Source organism: Notothenia coriiceps, unplaced genomic scaffold, assembly GCF_000735185.1.
Source record: "Notothenia coriiceps isolate Sejong01 unplaced genomic scaffold, NC01 NC01_scaffold00035357, whole genome shotgun sequence".
In the NCBI taxonomy this organism is placed as follows: Eukaryota; Metazoa; Chordata; class Actinopteri; order Perciformes; family Nototheniidae; genus Notothenia; species Notothenia coriiceps.
Genome location: NW_011368058.1, coordinates 63,380 through 84,635, shown reverse-complemented (window position 1 = coordinate 84,635; position 21,256 = coordinate 63,380). Strand labels below are relative to the sequence as shown.

At 39.3% G+C, this 21,256-nt stretch overlaps 2 protein-coding genes and 1 long non-coding RNA gene across 3 annotated transcripts in view; 1 reads left to right on the top strand and 2 right to left on the bottom strand.

Moving 5' to 3' along the window:
* psmb2 (proteasome 20S subunit beta 2) overlaps positions 1 to 11,118 on the bottom strand; it is a 14,630-nt gene extending 3,512 nt beyond the window's left edge. Inside the window, exons 1-3 of the mRNA XM_010791275.1 lie at positions 10,880 to 11,118; positions 9,885 to 10,007; positions 9,643 to 9,713 (exon numbers count right to left, since the gene is read on the bottom strand). Coding sequence (XP_010789577.1) covers positions 9,643 to 9,713; positions 9,885 to 10,007; positions 10,880 to 10,970 — 285 coding nt within the window. The 5' untranslated portion in view covers positions 10,971 to 11,118. The remainder of the gene's footprint in view (positions 1 to 9,642; positions 9,714 to 9,884; positions 10,008 to 10,879) is intronic.
* Positions 11,119 to 11,152: 34 nt separating this feature from the next.
* On the top strand, positions 11,153 to 13,906 carry cdca5 (cell division cycle associated 5). Its single transcript, XM_010791274.1, has one exon. The coding sequence runs from the start codon at positions 11,247 to 11,249 to the stop codon at positions 12,012 to 12,014; it is 768 nt and encodes a 255-aa protein (XP_010789576.1). The 5' UTR covers positions 11,153 to 11,246; the 3' UTR covers positions 12,015 to 13,906.
* A 1,359-nt stretch (positions 13,907 to 15,265) lies between these two features.
* On the bottom strand, positions 15,266 to 16,324 carry LOC104962768 (uncharacterized). Its single transcript, XR_800241.1, has 2 exons — positions 15,769 to 16,324; positions 15,266 to 15,738 (listed from the first exon to the last, which is right to left on the bottom strand). It is a non-coding gene; the product is annotated as an uncharacterized lncRNA (long non-coding RNA).
* Between the last annotated feature and the right edge of the window lie 4,932 nt (positions 16,325 to 21,256).

The window sequence follows — 21,256 nt, the reverse complement described above, 5'->3', positions numbered from 1 at the left end:
CCCCGCCCCCCGCTGCCGTTTGTTTCTCAGCCAAACAAGGAGACCGTTGAAACAAAAGCTTTAACTGTGTGTTTCTTCTGATGCCTTCATCAGACACTAACCACCTCCAACTGTTTTAGGGATTTTTCAAAAAATATACTTTTATTTTCATTCTTGATGAGATTGATACCACCTTCAAGTACGATCAAAATGAAGCCGCAGCATGCACGAGCTTAGCTTAGCACAAAGACTGGAAATTGAATGAAACAGTTAGCCTGGTTTACAAAAAAGTAGCCGAGAGATAATCCACACCAAACTACCATGAAGTGTAGCTTTTAAAGTTAGTAACAACAATGACAAATGATTGTTGTAATTAGGCCGGCAACTAACAAATACTTTCATCATTATTTGTGAAAAATGGCAGCTACATTTTCCCATAACACAAAAAGTATTACAATTTACTAGTAGCTTTAAAAATGGCCAAAACAAATTGTCAAATCAATCAAGTGTGCAATCACAGTTGTACACTGACTTACAGGATTATTATTTTTAAAAAACGTTGAACTGTTAATTTGAGAGCTTGATACTGTGAGGCAGGTCAAGTTATCGTTGGGAAGAGCCAAGCTAGCGGTTTCTAGTCTTTGTGCTAAGCTAACGGGCAAGTAGCTTCATATTCAGTGTGAGAAAACGAGTGCTATTGATCCTCTTAAACTCAACACAAAATAGGAAAATTGGCGATCTCTCCCTTTAACACATTATGAATGTAGGACTCCGAGCCATTTTTATTAAAGAGCTTTAGCTGTTACACAAATTAAGGTCGCTAAAAATCATCGCAAACTGATCCACAAACTCTCTGCTGCCACGTTCCAGCACTCCCTCCCTCCGTTCCTTCCTCCCACTGCCTCCCTCTCTCCCCCTATTTTTGCACCCTGCCCCGGGGCATGTTCTCTTTATTGGCATTTCTCCTCAATCTGCTGTATTAATTGTTCATCTGTGCAGGAGCAGGGGAGCTGTACGCAATATGGCACTAGTAATTATTTGTAACCAATGTGTGCTCGCCCCTGCTACACAATATTTTACAAACCCATATGGGGCCAGCTGTAGACCACCAGCACTCAGAGGCTAACTGTTGCTGCGGCTATTGAAAATAAAATAGCTTTTGTTTTTTGGCTTCATATCACAAAACATATGTAAACAAATGTAATAAAAGAAAATCCAAGTGATATTTATAACCCGTCTGCCTCCACTTCCTGTATCTATTTACCTCAAGTCTCAGACGCCTTACATTCGTCAATTCAATATCAATTCTGTACACCTCTTCAATCTGCAATTCTTTGGCAAATATTGCAGCACATCAGACAGGAAGCTAAAACAAATAGAGGCAAAGCAGATGCTGAGTTTCAATGCCCTTAAAACTTTAGCAGTTGTTGTTTTGCTCTGCAGTGAATTTCATGTGTATCATTACCGATACGCAGGCAGCAGAGTCGAGGCCTCAGGTGATTCTGCTTACCGTTTTTTGTTTTTTTTTCTCGTCTCCTCTCTAAAGCTTGAGTGAGAGCAGTACTCCAGAGGTTAGCGGAGTTGTTTTTGTGGACGGGCGGCTGGTATGTGAACGTGGTTTCGCTTACTCTGCGCCGACGTGCTCTGCTGACTTTAGCTAACTACACCTCCCGGAGGTCTGCAGCCACTGGGGTATGACATCTCTCAGACTAAAGGACTCATCTGTAATTTATCCTGCAGGAATAAGGCCATCAGAATGAACAATATACCACTGATTAATTTATCAGCCAGTGGTTTTTAACCTAAGGCTCTGGATGTGCCAGTGGGATCATATGAGGATTTTTTTGTTTGAAGGATGATTTAAGGATGTTAATAAAAAAAAAAGAGAGAGAAAGATTTGATACAAAAAGCAGATCATTATCTTTCCTTTCTGTCTGGCCTCAACTTGAATCTGGAATGATTTAATCAGATTAATTAAAATAAAGTCCAACATGCAGCCAGTTCCCCAGACAGCGACTGAGCATTGTCTTGGGCTACAGGCGGTGTATACCTACATTTACATGAAAGGTTGCTTTAGTCAACACATTGGCTTAATGTATGCAGTACATGTTTTAGAAATGTTTTGTTCGGGATCCAACAACTTTATAACTGTTTGTCTTTAATCAATTTTGGATGTTGTGTTTCCTTAACGCAAACACCATAACTTAAGACTTCGTTTTTCTTCAATGGACAAACGTATTGATGGATGTAGAAAGTTCTGTAAAACATTATTATCCTACATTTAAAGAAATGTTGTAATGCTAAAAATGGTATAAACAACATATTTGAACAAGTGTGTCAAGTAATTAATGATTTACTTCCTAAATGTCAGGATGTGAAGCTGATGATTGAATATATTTGGAGTTCAGGGTTGAATAAAAGAAAAACTTGGCATTTTAAAAATATTTTTTTTCTACTTTGTAGATCTAACGGTATAAATATATGAATGTGAAAGATAATAGATTGATCTATGAGAAAATAAGAGTTGTGAGTTATTGTAGAAATTGTTTAACACTTCTTCAAAGGGAATCATAATCGACCAAAATAAGACCCAAAATCAGGTCATTTTCGATCTTCTGCACGTTTGTAAAAGAAGTGTTGGGTTTAGTTGATGTTAAAAGATGTTCACATTCAAATGGACACCACATATTAACTATTCTACATACTCAAGATATTCTGGGGGGAAAAACACCATTAAAAAAAAAACTGTTTATACAACATAATTTGCAAATGTCCGTGTACTCTGGAGGTTGATGGATGTGAGGAGAGCATAGCTGGAGGAAGGTGTGGGAAGCAGCGGAGAAACTGCTACTGCTTCAGTTTCTGAACACTCCTGAGAATGCAGCATTAGTAAATCCTGCACTCATAAAAACCAAATTCATAACCGTGAGGCACAAAGAAATAACGATACACTCGCAGCTTATGGCAAGACATGAATATAAATGTTATCCTCCACAACATGAGCAACCTTGACAGAATAAAAACGATCCTATAGGTCCCTCCTGCATCTTGTATTTCTGTGTGTATGTTGACTCCTACTCGTTCTCACACTCCGGTCTGTGTGCTGTTGTCTACTGGGCCTGGCTGTTTCCCCCTGGGACCCCCGCTCCTCCCCCTGCTCTACCCCTATCCCCCGTTCGATGTGTCCCACATTCCCTCCTCTGCCACACTAATTGTTTTTTGTAATTATTTTCACCCTTCTGCTATTGTGACAGGCAGCGGCTGCACTACTCTTAACAAATTAGTGCAAGAGTTACGATGCCAGGATACGAGAAGCGGAGCTGACGAGAGCAATGGGCGTGACATCTCAACCCACATATGTCATCACGTACACAGACAGTAACGTAAGTGCTACAAGGTAAAAGCAAATGTAAAATAGGCAGGGCTAAAGATCATTAGTTGATCATTTGATACGGCCATGAGAAGAAAAATTAACTAGGAAATAATTCAGAGTAATATTCTTAAAGATTTTCCTTTAATGAATGCCTGTTGAGTCATCATCTATCGCACAATGATAGTATGTATGTATGACCCACTGATGAAGCAGCCCAATGATGAAAGCCATTGCATTTGTCGTTTTACGAACTGAGTGTGTTTTCCCGGGGAAGATCCCAATTGACATTGTTTGGATCTCTGGGAACTAAGATGCAAAACACACCCGCAATAACTGGTCACAGCTAAATAGAAAGAAGCAGAGATAGAAACTTTAAAGTGGACCTATCATGCTATATTTGAATAATATAGTGTAGGACCATACCTATATAAGGCATATTTATACTTTTTATTTTTCAAAATACCAAACAGATCATGCATTTTAGCCATTCCTCATTTCGCTCAATTTAACACTGTCTTTGTATGGGCTGATTCTGTGAGAACATCACCATCTACAGGCCTGGCATATGTACTACAGTGTCTCCAGCGCTTTCGAAAGGCAATGTCCATGGCTGTCTCCTCCTGATTGGTGGAGTTGGCCCAATAGCCGTAGCGCCACTTCTGTGACGTCATAGAAGTGTTCAAATCTGGATCAGTCTGTATCAGATCCGTTGCAGCCCCTTTTTAAGAGATTTGGGTATGGAGGAAAATAGAGAGGGTTGTGTTTTCTGACACTTGGTGAGTTCCCTGGAACACCGGGGACTAGGGATGGGTACCGAGAACCGGAACTAAGTCAATACCAGTACCTGATTGGACGGTATCGGTATACCGTTAAGCCGCTGGACAAACGGTGCTGCTATCGATATATCTGTTACGTCTACTTCCTTAGTTTAACTTTAAACCATTCTGGTTGGTTGGGAACCCTCATCCCGTGTTAGAACCCTCTGATTGGCCACTGTAAATGCCACTCCTCATCTCTCTCAACAGCGCTCTTATTATTGTTGTGAGACTCCCGCAGGCATGGCGGACAGAGCGAAGCGATCGAAGGTCTGGATGCACTTTAAAAAAATGTAGTGGCGATAGTGCAAGGTGCAATCTATGTACTCAATTAGTTGCTTGTAAAGGGGGTAACACAAGCAACTTAATGAAGCATTTGCAAACGAGACACTCATTGAATCTTAAACGGTGCTAGCGATACTGCTAGTGCTAATAGTGCTAGCGGGCTTCAGCCGCGCCGTGTGTAAATGTGACCTGAGCGAAGGCTCGCAGGCAGGTTAACTGCTGCGCACGGGTAATATATTTTTGTGTACCTGGGTGCAGTCTTGCAGGCACAACGCCTTGTCTTTTTTTAGTTTATTAACACCAAATTATTGAAAAGTATCGATAAGAGTATCGAAAAATACCGATACCGATAAGCAGTACCGGTACCGATATCGATAAAATCCTAACGATACCCATCCCTACCGGGGACACATATTCATGTATAAAAGATGTACTAAAGTGCATTTTGCATGATAGTTCACCTTTAAGTTGTTTTTTAGCAAAATGTTGGATTACTGGCCTGTTAACGCCTCTTAAATGTGACAATGTGCAGCTTTCAGTCTTATATGCAAAAGGTCATATATTTGGGTGTCATCTTGGCTTTATTCTGTTCAATAGAAAATCTAAATAATTGATAGAAAAGGGTATCCTAATGTTTTATAAGCGGCACTTTGTGCTAACAAGTCTGCATAATATGTGTTACTAGGGCTGGGTATCAAACTTCACTACTTTTTTAAAATAGAGTATTGAATGACATTCTTAAAATGCTTTTACTTAATCTTTAATGATTAATCTAATATGTACTGTTTTAGAGTTCTTTACCCTTGATGTGTTAAGGAGTTTGGCATATTTTGTTCTTCTTGTTTCCCTCTAAGCATCAAGGGTTTTGTTTGTTGTACAGAACATAAAACTCTGTGAGGCACTTTAGTGAGATTAGTTTGGATAAACTGAATGCATTTCACTTTAAAAAAAGAAGAAGAAAAAGTTGCCCAACAGAGAAACAATCAGTACTTGATGGATATGTTCAATACTCTTGCAAATAGGGGTGTAATAGAAAGTCAACCGACCTTTAAAACTTAACCTATAGTTCTGAGTGATAAACTACTGTAAGTCTCAAAGTTTGTTTAAATATACGGTATAAATGTACATAAAACAAGTTATTGCCCTGTACTTTGTAGTATAAAAGTGTATTTTGCTTCTACATGACTCTCAGGCCTTAAGCACTGGAGATTAATGGTTTCTGGTTTATTTTCCTTTTGGAAATCTAAGCTAAGGCTTAAATAATAAAAAAAAGGCAGAATTCTGTTCTTACATATTTTTTTTTGACATATTTAGGTATTGAAGTGTTTAAGGTCAAAGCAATGCTAGTGTTTTATATGAATATACCCTGGGAAACTGGAGGGTAATGGTGGGAGACTCCTGCAGGCTCAGGTGGTTTCATTAAGTCTCAAAAGGGAGAAACCTCCGTCACTACTCACAACAAGCTGACAAATGTACCTGTTCGTCAAAATGCATCTACTGGTTCTCAAGCTGATAAGGGCACAAACAGGGGCTTTAATTACAAGGGAGATATAATTCCCAGTAGAACGTCTCCAATACCACATCCCAGCAGTGTCATGTCATTAGAGAGGATTTGCCGCTGTTGTGTTCGAGTGCCGAGTTTCTTGTTTTAGCCAAAAATCAATACTTCCAATCAAAAATTAAAAACACATCTTTGGGGATCAGTAAACCTTCCTCATATGTTACCGTCGCTGTCATTTGAGTGAAGTGAGTATTACTTTTTAAATTAATTTGTGATTATATCATTGGTTCCCTGCAGCTAAATGAGATTGCAAATGCAAACAGAGGATTGTAATTAAGTAGAAATAGAAATTAAAATATGTATAGGTTTGTTCACTAATTACTGTATAATGAATATGCTTAATTGACTAGTACAGAGGATTCATAAGATACTGTTTTGTTAACTGGGGAAATATACAAGATACAGATGTTAAATGTTTTTGCAATGGGTCTGAAAAATATCTTATTATGGTTTTTTTGTGTGCATGTAAATGGTCTTCAAGGGCTCAAATCCAAAAGTTCCCTCTTTGGAATATCACACAATCATATCAGTCAGTTTAATAAAAACTAATTGTATATTACAGTAGAACAAAATATGGTGAATTAATTTGCTGGTTGCGCCATTATATCTAGAAAACCCTTTTGGCCGGTGGGAACTTTGAGAAACGGGTTACTTATTCTGTTAAAAAGTGTGTTAAATTGTAGAGATTATCTTGTTAAATAAGAAAATACATGCATAGGAACTGATTGACTATCAAAGCGATTTCATTCTTTATCAAAACCCTCCTACTATAATTGTATTGGCTAGTTGCTGTGAGGACCTAAAGTGGACCAACCAGAAGAAATCTTCTCTTGAGTGTGCAGAAATGAGGTTCAAACCAGATATGTGCTCCACACTATGGTTATGATAATTGTCCTATCTCTCATCAAACTGTAAAACAAACAATATCTTCCCGAAGGAAACATTTCAAAGAGATCAAAGTTACTACCACAGCTTTAGGAAGCTGATGGCTGTTTAATGGGCTGAGAGTAAAAGACCATCGTATTTAGAAACTACCAGTGCCAACAGAAACACATTATCTCAGACAACAATTTCAAATGAGCTTGTGTTTGTGCAGGTTGCACAAACTCGAGCCTGTCAGGACATCGAGTCCACAGTTTCCCTAACAGGAAAAGGACCGGAGCTAGCTTTTGTTCCTGGGTGCGTTGTGCGAGGTGCATCCACCTCCCTGCAGCACATACTCTACACTGTTGATACTGATCCATAACAGAAACTAATGCGCAAGTATCAGCCGTATCTCGCGTACTGGAGGGGAGAGAGAGAGGAGCGAAGGGGGGTTCGCTGCTCTCTCTCTCTCCGGTAAGGTTAGGTAACGCGAGATACGGCTGATACTTGCTCATTCGTTTCTGTTATGGATCGGTATCAACAGTCCTGCCAGTAACGTTACTATATTATCAATACTACTTTAGTTATAGCCTGACTGATATATGATTGCTAACTTTAGAATGTTGTGATGTGACTGACGTTAGCTAACATTAACTGTAGCTAACGCCGGTCACTCACCAAGAAAGCTGCTCTGTTCTCCACTGGTTCTCCACACACCAAAGCTCCATTTCTCTCCGATGGCCGTTATTTCTTCTAATCCTTGGCTGCTCCTGGTCTCTTGGACGCCTAGCAGGCTCATAATTATAATCATATGCATTCGAATATATATTTTCAACCTCTTCTGTGTCAAAACTAGCATTGTGATCCATGTTTATTCATACGTTAGACCGGCCGCCCTCCCCCATGTTGCGTCACACGCGGGAGGTCACGTGGGGAGGCTTTTTTTATGCGGAAGTAAAAATGTCTTACAAAAACGACGCCAGATGTCACTGTAGTGTATATTTATGTATATATTTTTGAAAATCTAGTTTATGCATAATTTTCCTACATTTTCCTACACATTTCTTCACTGGTGTCTCTAACCTCTTTAAGTTGTTTTGTCATAAGACACTCATCTGAATTGGCAAATGATATGTAGCTGTTATATTTCATAACATTAAAAATCAATTGTATAAGCTGTGTTGACTGTGTTGTATTAGTAGTAGGGGTGTTGAAATTAATCGTTTCTACGATGCATCGCGATGCGGACGATTCTGCATCGATGCAGTGACAGAACATAATCGATTATAGCGTAGTAACGTTGCTTCCTGATTCTACGGCCGCGGCTTTACAATAACGTTTTTTTTCCTGTCACTTTAATATCAATTCGGTCGGTGACGCAGAGATCAGGGAACAGACGTGAGAACGGCACATGGACACCAAACACGGAGCAGTCTGCTTTATCCACCAACACAAGAACACCAGTCCAGAACCAACAGCAGAAGGACCCGCTCTGAATCAGTCCGTGTCACTGCGGCTCAGACACACAGGGATTTATGTTTTAAAGAAATACTCGCGTTACAATCATGTCAGGTTTTTGGTGGATTTAGTTAAGTCTTGGATTGCAGAGTATGAATGTCCTCTTGCTATTTTCAGACGATACGTGTGTAAAGTTTGTGAAGGCAGGAGGAAAGCTTCCGCGATCACCGTCTCCTCTGTTCCTCCAAACCCGCCCTGAAAATAATGAGTGACAGGCTGATCGTAACCTGATATAAACTTTATTATTCACTTAATCACTGATTGAGATGATGAAGCCAACTTAATCTCCCACAATCATGGGATTTATGTAACAGTAAGACAGAGAATGTAAGTGTGCACCCACATGCACTATTTTTTGTTTTTATATGCTGTTGTAAATACTCCTGTTGTCTGCTGTGTTCAGACTCAAGTCATGTTTGTGATTAGAGATGTCCCGATCCGATCACGTGATCGGAGCCGATCACGTGATTTTCAAAAGATCGGAAGAAAAAAATCGGGGATCGGGATTTTTATTTTTTATAAATACTTTTTTTTATTCAATGTTACAAAACAAAAATGACCATGTTCAAGTCTTAAAGTCATCCTGAGGCCTTAGTTTTGGTTTCAAATTACACAACATCATGTATGTGTTGCTTCTTTGGGGCTTGTTTTCATAGACCTGGTTGCTTATTTCTCTCAAATCTGGCAACAGAGTGGGCAGGGCGCAGTGTCTAATAGTAGCAGTAAGCTAACGAGTACTGAAAGCTTTATTTTGTTTTGATCCAATGTTGCACAACTGAACTGATCCAATGCTGCTGTGAAAAAAAGAAACTATATCCATGTTGGATAGAATATCCAATTTAAATAAAAAAATAACCTTAAGGGACAACTTGAATGCTTTTTTTTTCTCTTAATGCATTGCATAAAGATCGGATCGGGAAAAATCGGTATCGGCAAATTGTCAAAATCAAATGATCGGAATCGGATCGGGAGCAAAAAAAGGTGATCGGGACATCCCTATTTGTGATGCCACATTCAGGACATTCAGTGTCCTTTTTTTAACAGAAGACCGTTGCTAGAAGCTGCAGCTAGAACGCAGAAGCATTAGTTTTTTGTTTTTGAGGATGGAACAATTTCACACACAGATACTGNAAAAAAAATGAATAAAACCGCACGTCCCTGCGGTGTGAATATCGCGAATGCGCATATCGCGGTTATCGCCATGACACGATATATCGTTCAGCCCTAGTGTGTATAATAATAGTTACCCTGCTTCTAAGGTAGTCTGCCAGATTCTTTCTTGTGAAGTTAGCGGCGGCTGATGGACTGAGTTCATAACCTGAGAAAAACAATAGACAAAATATTAGACAATGTTTCTGGTCACTTCTTCTCTGGCATATACAATTTGCCTTCCAATACGGCAACTTTGCCAACATCTAGAGATAAAGGAAACTTTCAAGAAAAAGGAATGAATGTTTCACAGCTGAATTAACAGCCAAGGGGTCCTTACCATTCCTCATTTTGTAGAGCTGAAGGTTCTTCTGAATGTACTCTGCAAACTGTGCCGTGTCTCCCGCTTCTCCAACACACAGCAGCAAGATTTTCTCACTTAGTTTGAACATCTTGTCTTGGTCTGAAAAGCAACACAAAAACCCCACAATGTCTTTATCCTGTGCGTGCTGCCTTCCTATACCCAGTTATTCAGATGTGAATCTCAGAGTCATAACACGCCTAGCACAATATCAAATTACCCTGATCAACCCCTTACCCCCAAAACACCATCACATAAATATTACTTTTATCTAGTGAGACATACAACAACAGTTGTGTTACTTCAGCAGCCCTGCACACTCTGTTTGGCTGACACTGTTGTGAAATTCGATTATTGAATACATGTATACATGAAGTTGTGGTGTAGTATCTAAATATGTATGTTTTCATATGTATATCTGAATGTTTCTGTGTATAGGCTGTGAAAAAGATATCCCCTGAAACATAAATAGAGTGTAGGGTTTCAGAAATTGGCCATTAAGCAACTCCAGGGTGAGTAACTTGAAATCAGTAAGCTCTTTCACTTTCACTGTCAGAAGCCTGACTTGGCAGCTAGTGCTAACCTAACTTATTTATTTATTTAAAAGACATAACATATATGTAACTCTGTGCAGTACACAATCATTATTCTGCCCACACATGCAAATGTGAGCAATGGAAAGAAATTGTGTAAAAACAGAATATGTAAGATTATCCGCGACTTTAACGTAACGTTAGCTAGGGTTAGCTTTGTTAGCTTAAATTCAATTCGGAATAGGAGTAAATTATGTGATATTAGAATAATTTATATATTACACACCAATCTAACGTGATAGTGGAATTATTTAAGCATGCTCTGTCAGTAACATAAACTGGCTTAAGAGTGAACAAGAACTATAAAAACAGGTGTTGTTAGCAGGTTATAGCAAAATCAACCGACATAATGGCTAATGCTAAGCTAACGCGTTGTCATACCGTGTTTCATCTGAATGATGCTGCTGGCTGCAACATTATCGGCGGCAACCAGTACGAAATCCGGTCCCTGTATCCCGACTAAATATTCCATTTTGTATAACAGGTAAGAAGTGAAGTATTCCTATATATTCTAGAAATAGCACACAAGTTCCTTTTAGCCTCGACTGTCCAGATTACACAGCAAAAGTTTGAGATAGATGGCGCGGGATGTTGTCGTCACCGGAAACCGCGACTACGTCTTTTCAACGCGACTCGGGCGGGCAATTTGAGCGGACTGCAGTTGTTTGTAACAGCCTTGTGGCGATACTACTCTACAGTTTAGAACTCATCTAAACATACTCGGTTATATCGCCAGTTTACGGTCAGTATGAACGAAGGGACGCCCAAAAACATAATGGCTGAGTTAAAACCCATCAACGGCTCACAGAGAAGACGGTCACCGCGGTTGAGCTCTCCTCCGGCTAATATCCAGGTTAAAGCTGACATCAAAATGGCGTTTGCTGCTAAACGCTCCATTACTGTGAGGAAAATAGCACCCAGAAAAACAGTCGCACCGTTGGAGAAAAACAAGGAAAACACGCCCGCCCAGCAGAAGAAGCCGAAGGTCTCCACCCCGGATCCTGTCCCGGGCCGTGGGGGCTCCTCTTCGGCGGAGAAGAAGAAGCTGAAGGCCATTGTCCTCTCCCCGATACTCCCCTCCTCACCGCCGGGCCCTTCTCACCCCCAGCCCCCGGCAGTGGAACCAGGGGACGTGGTGTGGTCGCAGAAGGTGCGCCGCTCCTACAGCAGGCTCAGCGACCAGTCCATAAACAGCCCCGACTGCAAGGAAAACATGTTCGGCTTTCAGAACATGAACACCCCACAGGTGATCCGGAGAGTCGAGAGGCCGAAGGCAGGTCTGGAGCTTTCTGGATCCTTGTCTGGGCTGAACTCATTCACGTCTCTGCTTGACACGGCTGACTGTGGATCAGCCATACCTGAGATGGACCTAAACATCCCCGGAGTAGTTGTGGTGAAGCAGAAGAGAAGGAGGAATAAGGTCCAGCAGTTAAGCACCACAGAGATAGAGGCACTTTTAGCCCAGGTAAACGAAGAGCATGAAAAGGCAGAGCAGTTTGAGTTGCTTGTGGAGTAAATAATGTGACTGAAAGACTGAAGGATTTTGTTATAGCATACTATGTTCTAGCAGACATGCGTCTGAGAGGACAACACTGATATTCACACATGTTTTTGTATATTTCTAGCTTTATGTTATGTACATTATTTTGAGTTTTGTGTTGTTCAGTTAAATGCTCTCATTGTGTTTGTTTGAGACATGTTCTAGGTAGACAAGTAAACCCTTAAACCTGTTCTTTGTTTTGTTTTAAACATTATACAGATTTCTTTACTGTGATTTAAATATCTTCTATCTGTCATGTTTAAGGTCCAAGATAAACAAAAACAAATATACTTAGTTTTAAATGGCTTTAAAAGTTTTAATTGTATTTTGAATACCAAACTAAAATTGGAGCTGTAGTTTTGAAACGTTTAAACATTATTTTGAGTAATGATAACCTATTGTATTAAGGGATGTTTTTATACCAGCAGAAATACATCTGACCTTTCTTAAATATAAGAAGTTTATATTTTGTTTTGCTTGCCTGTAAATACAGTTTCAACAAATAAAATCCCCTGATTTAGAGGGTCCTTCAGCGACAACACTGTCTATTTTAAAGACATATTTGTATTCTGCCTTAACAATACATTTTGAGATGTCGGTTTTTGGTAATAGATCAAATTTAATAAAAATGAAAAAACAATTTGCAGAGCACAGGCTTTGAAAAAACAACAACACAGTCCTTTACATATTGAAACATGAGTGCAGTTAAGAGACTGTCATGCAAAACACATTAATATAATTAAAAGTGTTCTGAGCTTTAAAAAGTGACTGTTGGAGCTGTGAGGGAGAATGACGGCACTTGTTAGTGATGAGGTTAACCTGCGCAGGGCCCTAACAAGCTTCTGTCTCACAACGTCTATATGTACAGTCTATGCTAACAACACATTCCTGTATGCAGCACTGGTCTCCAGTGATTATAATGAGGCAGACTGAAGAAGCAGTCTGGGCGATCTGTCTGGATTTAATGAGAATGGTGGACAGGTAAAACATGTTCCTCTAGAGTCTCTTAAAGGTGTAAATGGTTGTGTTGCATAATGTGCTCTAACGAGGGGGAGTGATCAACCGTCATGTCTGCCTCTTAACTGCAGCATCCTCTCAGATCAACGGAATGGATTCATGCAGGTCCAACTTTCATTCATAAAACCAAAGGGTTATCATGGCTCTTACAATTTCAACATCACAAAAATGTATCATTTCTATTTAAAGTAGGGTTTCTTGATGTTGTAATAATAATCTTTTACAACAGTTTTATCTTAGACATTATGGGTCTTATTAAGGGACAGAAACAACTACTGCTGGGCTTTGAATGCAACATGTTTTTCAATTTGTATTCATAAATGTGCATGGGGAATATCTTGTAAGTAAAGAAATTGGAAATTCCAGTGATTTAGTATTGTCTTGGTATTTGTAATACAACTCAGTAAATCTAGCAGTACTTAAAAGCCGAAGTAAACAAATGCTCTTCCATTTACTATTCAAAAAATATATTTAGACATTTTATTATTATTTCATTCGATCTTTTTTGCACGTTTTGGGAGCCACTTGATTCATACTGGTGTTGGAAGTCTTTTTCCCAGATGCTCTTTATTCCAGCTTTTATTCAACCCTTAGTTGTTTTACAGCACCCAATTAAAACAACGCCACAGTGCATACACAATAAATAAAACCAGAAGATATTTATATACATTTAAAGCAGTCACCCAGCGTAGTTTTAGGATGCTGACAAGTTATATCTTCACCTGTTGTACAAAACTTGAAAAAAAACGTTATAAACTATGAAGTTGCTTGTTTACATCTGCTGAAATCACGTACACGTGCTGATATTGAAATGTAATTGTATCACTGTATACATCAATAATATGTAAACATTTGAAATGTATGTTAATGTTGTTAATTATTTTGTATTGTGATGCTTTGGCAACATTGTTTAATTTAACTTTCATGCCAATAAAGCCCCTTTGAATTGAATTGAATTGATAGTATTTGTGTGTGTGTGAGCAAAAGAGACTTATGAGTGTGTAGCAGCGAGTGAGTAAATCAACAATTTGCTCACGCATTTTAGGGTTTGCAAAGCCTGCTCTGTTTTCTTCCTCAGGTGCCGTTTCATGTTCTTACCCTTCATTTGGCATTTCAGCTGCCTGGGAGACGAGACATATTTCAACTTTTTTTTGCAGAGCACAACACATGGTGGCTTGCCTCTTTTTTCTGCATATTTTTAACAAGGTATTCATGTCTGCTTGTCACTGAAAGTAGAGTGTTTTGGAGCTGCCAAAAACAGTTATTGATTTACAATGCTGCTGTTGCTTGGCTTTTGAGTCTGTTCATGCAGATCTTTTTAGGGGAGTTTTTGTTTTTTTTACCCTCTCCCCTCTTGCTTTTTTCCCCTCTCTCCCCCCCTTCCTCTCTCCCTACATTTCACTCACGGCAGTTGTCGCTGGTTCAGCTTGACTGCTTCGTTAGGGCTCATCATTTGCATTCAGATTAATTATCTAATTACCGACAAATGTCCGGCGGCCACCCCACACTCCGGCTCGTCAGCTCTCAGCCTGTAATTATTTTAATCATTTACTTTCATCTGGAGCGTTCTTGCCATTCTCCTGTGTTTAGAGGCCATTCTTAATTACCCTGCCAAGACACTCTTTTCATGAGAGGGAAGGGAGGGAGGGAGGTTGGTTTGAGGGAGAAGGGAGCAATTGGGTGTGTGTGTGTGTGTGTGTGTGTGTGTGTGTGTGTGTGTGTGTGTGTGTGTGTGTGTGTGTGTGTGTGTGTGTGTGTGTGTGTGTGAGAGAGAGAGAGACCAATGGGGACATGATCCAGAGGCTTTGACAGCACAGAGGAAGCTCCCTGCTCTGCTGGATGCTCTTTCCTCCCTCTCTCCTTTCTTTTTTNATACTGATATACACCTGAACATCAGCAGGAGAGGACTCTTTAAAGTAGAGACACTACATACTGATATACACCTGAACATCAGCAGGAGAGGACTCTTTAAAGTAGAGACACTACATACTGATATACACCTGAACATCAGCAGGAGAGGACTCTTTAAAGTAGAGACACTACATACTGATATACACCTGAACATCAGCAGGAGAGGACTCTTTAAAGTAGAGACACCACATACTGATATACACCTGAACATCAGCAGGAGAGGACTCTTTAAAGTAGAGACACTACATACTGATATACACCTGAACATCAGGACTCTTTAAAAAGAAACATCTCACAAATGTATAAAACAGCTTCTTTATTTTATTTTTTCAAACAATAAATACAAATATGTTAAACTCGAATGTCTTCATGTGTTCTTGTTCGTATAAAAGTGTGTTCATACAGAAAGTCATCATCTTTAATATCCGTCTGCTTCCATCGCACAATTTAGATAATAAAGCACAGATTTAACAGCTTTGTAGAAAAACTCAATATAAAAACGTACAAAAAAAATATTCAGCAGGCGAGTGAATAAAAAACATTTAGTGGAATAGTTTGGAGACGCTCGGGCGACGGGCCGCTGTCATACGTCTAATAAATACTAAATCAATAAATAGATTTTATTTAGCTGAAACTTCTGGATGGAAAACACCTGGTCAGGTTAACGAGGAGAGGGAGACACCTGGTCAGGTTAACGAGGAGAGGGAGACACCTGGCCAGGTTAACGAGGAGAGGGAGACACCTGGCCAGGTTAACGAGGAGAGGGAGACACCTGGCCAGGTTAACGAGGAGAGGGAGACACCTGGTCAGGTTAACGAGGAGAGATTACAGGTAATTCAGAGCGGGGATTTAATCACAGAAAAATCGTTAAGGTAACATGTTCTATATTTCAGAAATTAAAGACTTGTTGGTCTTTTGTGCAATTTAAAAAATGCTTTGTGGGAAAAACGATTGAAACTGAAATGAAATATCTTTTGCAAGAAAAACTAATTTCTGACCAATTTTCGTTTTAATTTGCAAATTTGTTTTCGAAGACACGAGATGAACCCCGTACTTACAGCAGCTTTACATTTGTTCAAAAGGCAGCGTTAAACTTTACAAAGAAGAGTAAATATAAAAAGGTGCTCATCGGTGAGGAGGTTTTTAAATCTGTGCAGAAACTCAATGACGTGAGAAAGTGAAGACGAAGAGGTTAGCAACATTTAGCTTAGCATTGGTGAGATCATAACCCTTTTTACTTCAATATCGGTTTACTCAAATACAAATAACACCTAGGCCACAATGAACGTTTGAGGTGGGGAAAGGGAGCCGTGGGGGAGGGGTCATAATGTTGGGGGAAAGGAGCCGTGGGGGAGGGGTCANACAGTTTCCTGTCCGCACTTACACATTGATGCTTGCAGTCTCACCCACCAGGTCAGTTTGACACAGCAGCATACATCTAAGTATTATCTTCATTTATCAACTCCATGACTTTTCGGTGATAGAGTATCATGTTGGTCAACAAAGTAGACACTAGTTAGCTAACTGCTAAATAATGTTAGTAGTAATGTTAGTACTCTGTTAGCTAGCTTACTAAGCTAGCTAACATTACACTAGCTTACTAAGCTAGCTAACATTACACTAGTTTAGTAAGCCAGCTGATATTACTGCATTTGTTGTGTAGAGACTCACTGTATTCATAATTCCTTCTAATAAAAGCTAACCTGTTAGGTAACCTATCATATGATTATTGATTTGTGTGTGTGTGTGTGTGTGTGTGTGTGTGTGTGTGTGTGTGTGTGTGTGTGTGGTGTGTGTGTTGTGTGTGCGTGTGTGTGTGTGTGTACACATGCATGGCTGTGCCTTTACTTACATATAATATGTAGCTATCTAATTGTTTTTATAAAAAGTTATAAATAAGCATGTTAAATGTAAAATCAGTCTTTTGTTGACCCGAATATAATAAATATAATCACCTTTAACCAAAATTAAAGACATTTTTTTTAATTCATTGCAAAAACACATTGATTCTAATTGGGGTCATTTTTGACCCCACTCATGGAAGAGTGTAGGTATTGGTCGTTCATGCATCTAAGGGTATCAATGCTTAAATATACACAGTGTATACGTCTATGTACTTTAATGGTAGAGAAAAGTCACAAAGCCAGTGAATTGAAGCTAACAAAAGCTACCAATAGCTAACAGCTAACATAAAATAGCAATAGCTAACAATAGCTAAAATGAGCTAATAAAAGATAACAATAGCAAAAATTAGCTAAGGCAATATAATAATAGCTAGCATAAGCTAACAATATCTAAAGTTAGCTAACAAAAGATAACAATAGCTGAAATGAGCTAACAAAAGATAACAATCAATTGGTCATACTGGACTGGTAAAGGCTGCTGCAGGAAACCTCCTAAATGTATTGGTTAGAATTCATTAGACTTTTGTGAAAGGAAGAATGTCTTATTGTTATGGTCTCCTTTTAAGATCACAAGTTTTCATTATTACAAGTTGTTTTGGTCACACTGACTGACTGTCTTAATTCTCCTAAGAGCTTATGTTGCCTCATGAACAATGCAGTATTTTCTTTCAGAAACACTAAGGTCACTATTGAAACCCAAAGAAAACATATTTTTGTATTTTCCTCTTTTATATAATTTAATTATCTCTTTGTGTAAACTGTATTCCTAAACAAGAAGGTCTTAACTGTCAGGAAAAGGAGTGCATAAAGTACTCAAATATACACATTGATACATTAATGTCTATTCATTTTTTCATGAGCACATATTAACACCATGTTTCCATTTCTGTGGAATCAGTCTGATCTTTTGTTGTCTTCTATGCATACAAAACATACACAAGCTAAAGCTCTCTGTTTCAACATTAATTAAGAGATAAATTCAGTGGCAGTACTTTGGCCTGAAGCATCAGATGGTAACTTAACTCACACATTTCATCCCATTCTGTCACCTCCAAAAACACCCTAAAGACTGTTCAATAAAAAAGCACAAGGACACTCTTTCCTTTATTTAACCATGCGGGATAAACAGACGGCTGTTTGTTATTCATTCTCATTATTCATAATGGTGGCGACATTAATCCCCTTTTTGCGAGAAGATGGTGTGAAAAAGCCGTGTTGTGCTGCACTTTTGCCAAACCCCAGTGGAATAAAAGGGACTGCAGAGTTTTGAGGGGGATTATGCAGCGGACCCACACATAGCCTTAGGCCACAGTTTGGAAAGGGGACACAGTTTGGACGACAGAGATTAGACACCAAGGGTTGGTGCAAAGGGGCCATTTCCAGGCAAAGACAGCCTGCGTGTGTCAATACATGGGAAGACTATCTTCTCTGATAAATTAATTCTGGTAGTAATACAAAGATTTTACTTTGAATGCATGAAAATTAAGATAAGAGGGGATGCGTTCATAAGAGGCCTACATGACAAAAGCTTATACAATTTGCATTCTTTGTTATTTGATACATTTTTTGGCAAAGTTGCGGGGATAAATTCATGAGCTACATTATTAAAGAGCTTCAGCTTCATCTACAGAACACCATATGTTGATCCGTGCGCTTCAGAAACCTGCAATCCAATAACCTGTATGAAAGAAGCCTCTGGGGACCAAAGAGAGACGGAGTTAAAGAGTGCGTTAACCCTGCCTCGTGAGTTACTTGGCACTCACTTAGTTCAATAAAACTCGCTCAAAAAATGTGGGATGTGTATCATTCTGGCTGCTTATCAGTTTAATCCATGATTTCACGGTGCTGAGGCGGAGACGACCCGCGCCGCTTGTCGCTTTTGTGGACAGGGTGTCACCGTTTAGCCCTCTCCGCGGCTTGAAAGTGGGGGGGACCGTGCTCCATCTCTGAGGGGGAGGAAGGGTGAGACAAAAAGAAAAAGAGCAAGTTAAATGGAAGTGACAATCTGCAAACATTCCTGCCGGCAGCTGCGTTAGCATTCTCCATAGTCCACCACCCTCTGCATGGTCATCGGGCCCCCGCGACCCCCGTGCCTGGCACACGCACCTGCCGCTCCCAGCCGCTCTTTCACCGACAGCCAGATAATCTATGGGCGGGTCCGGGCCGGGGCTCCTCTCAATGTGCTCTTGAGAAAACCCCTTATGCGTGAAAAAGCCCCCTTTCTCTTTCTTTTGTCCAACACAGTTTTATGGGACAACATTGGGCATTATGAGGTTTGGGGGATTTTCCACGGGACTCTATAGAAGGGTATAATCCTTTCAGGCACGGGACGAATAAAAAAGTTTTAACCTGCTGTTTTCATATTTATTAGCTGGTTATAGCAGACGAGGCAGCTGAACCATTAACACACACCCCTCCTCCTCACACACACACAAGCTTTAAGTCCAGGAATCAATCTCTGACTAAATGTTGCGTCCTGAGAGGGGCCCCTTTAATGGACCCGATTGCTTTAACTGAATTAGTGGAGAGAGTCAAGTGTGTGACTGACACCGGGGTCACGGAGGCCTGAAACGCTGTGTGCTTCTCTGTCTCAGTCAACAGGTTGGTACAATACATTATTAGGTGTTTTAGTTAATAAAGTTTCACATTTCCAAAGAGGATTTGACCTGCTTTTGTCTTCTTTGTCAATTAATGTTTGAAGAATGTGTCGTTTTTTATCCACGGTTTTCAATTTAGGCTCAAATTAAGCCAAATTAGAGCATGATGGTTGACAAGAACAATTAGATTTTATAAAACTCTTGTTGATGAGGCTGTTAATTATTTTTAATGTAATAACTTGTCTCTTCAGGCATGAGCAAAATAATACAACAATTATAATTAACAGTTCAGTACAATGAGACATGTAATTAAACATGTAAATGTCACTTTTGTGTAATTAATATGGGAACTTTCTCCGTACTCTTTGAATTACACCTTAAACATTTGAGTTTTTTCCTTTGAACTCAGGGTGGGTGTCTTTAACATTATATACCATTAGTTTTTTTCCAAACACTATATTTTACTATACTAATTATTATTTTAAAACACACCATACAACAACAAAATGTACCAGAATAAAGAAAAGATCAACAATAGCACACTTCCTTAAAACATCCATCCATCAAGCTTTAAAATATCTGTGACCTATTGTTTAGGATAGTTTCATATAACTTGTCATGGCTGCGTATTTTACAGAAAATATTTTTAATAATAAGAGCAAATAACTTTGAGCAAATTAATTGAAAAATGCATTAAATGTAATTAAAGTTACTATTGTTTTAGTTGTTCATTTAAAGAATAAAGGACTCTTTGTGCAAAAGTAATACAATACAGCCTTCATAAAGCTTATATTCGTAAATATTTGTATTTACTATCTATCTATCTATATATCTATCTATCTATCTATATCTATCCATCTATCTATCCATCTATCCATCTATCTATCTGTATATCTATCCATCTATCCATCTATCTATATATCTATCTATCTATCTGTGTGTCTGTATATGTATATGTGTCTATATATCCCCCTCTATGTGTTGTGTTTCTCCTCTGACGACAGGTCTTTCTATCCAGTTCATCATACACAGGCCCCGGGCCGCAGCCTCCCCCCTTCCACCCCTCCACCCTCCCTTCATCCCTCCCAACTCCTCTACCTCCCTCTATCCTCCCCACCCCACCACCCCCTTTCTGTCAAAGCTGATTGTTTCCACGCCAGCAGAGTGCTGCGGGCAAACACACTGTCACACTACATCAGGCAGAGGCAAGAAGGGGAGAGAGAGAGCATGATAGGGTATATATGTATATCTGTGTTCAAAAAGCTCCACAACAGCTAAAGCCCCGGCTTTCAGCAGGGAGTCCCAAACTTTTCCATGTCAAGGGCATCCAAATGCAAGACAGACCTCCGATTGGCTCCTGAGGAATCCTAATGTGAAGCGGGACAGAAAGATAAAACTGTTTGAGATTAAAGGTTTATAAATCCATTAAATAGCCCTATCTGCTTTCATTACAGGGCAGAATGAGGTGAACTTAGGCAAAGGACGTTAAGTGTGTGCAGACAATAACGAAGAAATGAGAATAAACTGATGTGGGAAAACATGTTTAACGTAAACCCAGCAACCATGAGTAATTCTGAGCCAGTCATAGACTTTGTTTTATGTTACTCATGGATCAAATGTTGCGTTAAACTGTCTCAAATGTATTGTAAGTTGTAAAATAATGTGAAAATGACATTTGAAAAATGTAAAGAATACACAAATTATTAACAATCAGTAATAATTTATATATATGAATTAAAATTATAGAGTAGCAAGAAAGAAAAAATGACAATAAACTACTAAAAACAAC

Excerpts from the sequence above, each read along its gene's own strand:
- cdca5 (XM_010791274.1), top strand. The coding sequence starts at position 11,247 with ATGAACGAAGGGACGCCCAAAAACATAATGGCTGAGTTAAAACCCATC.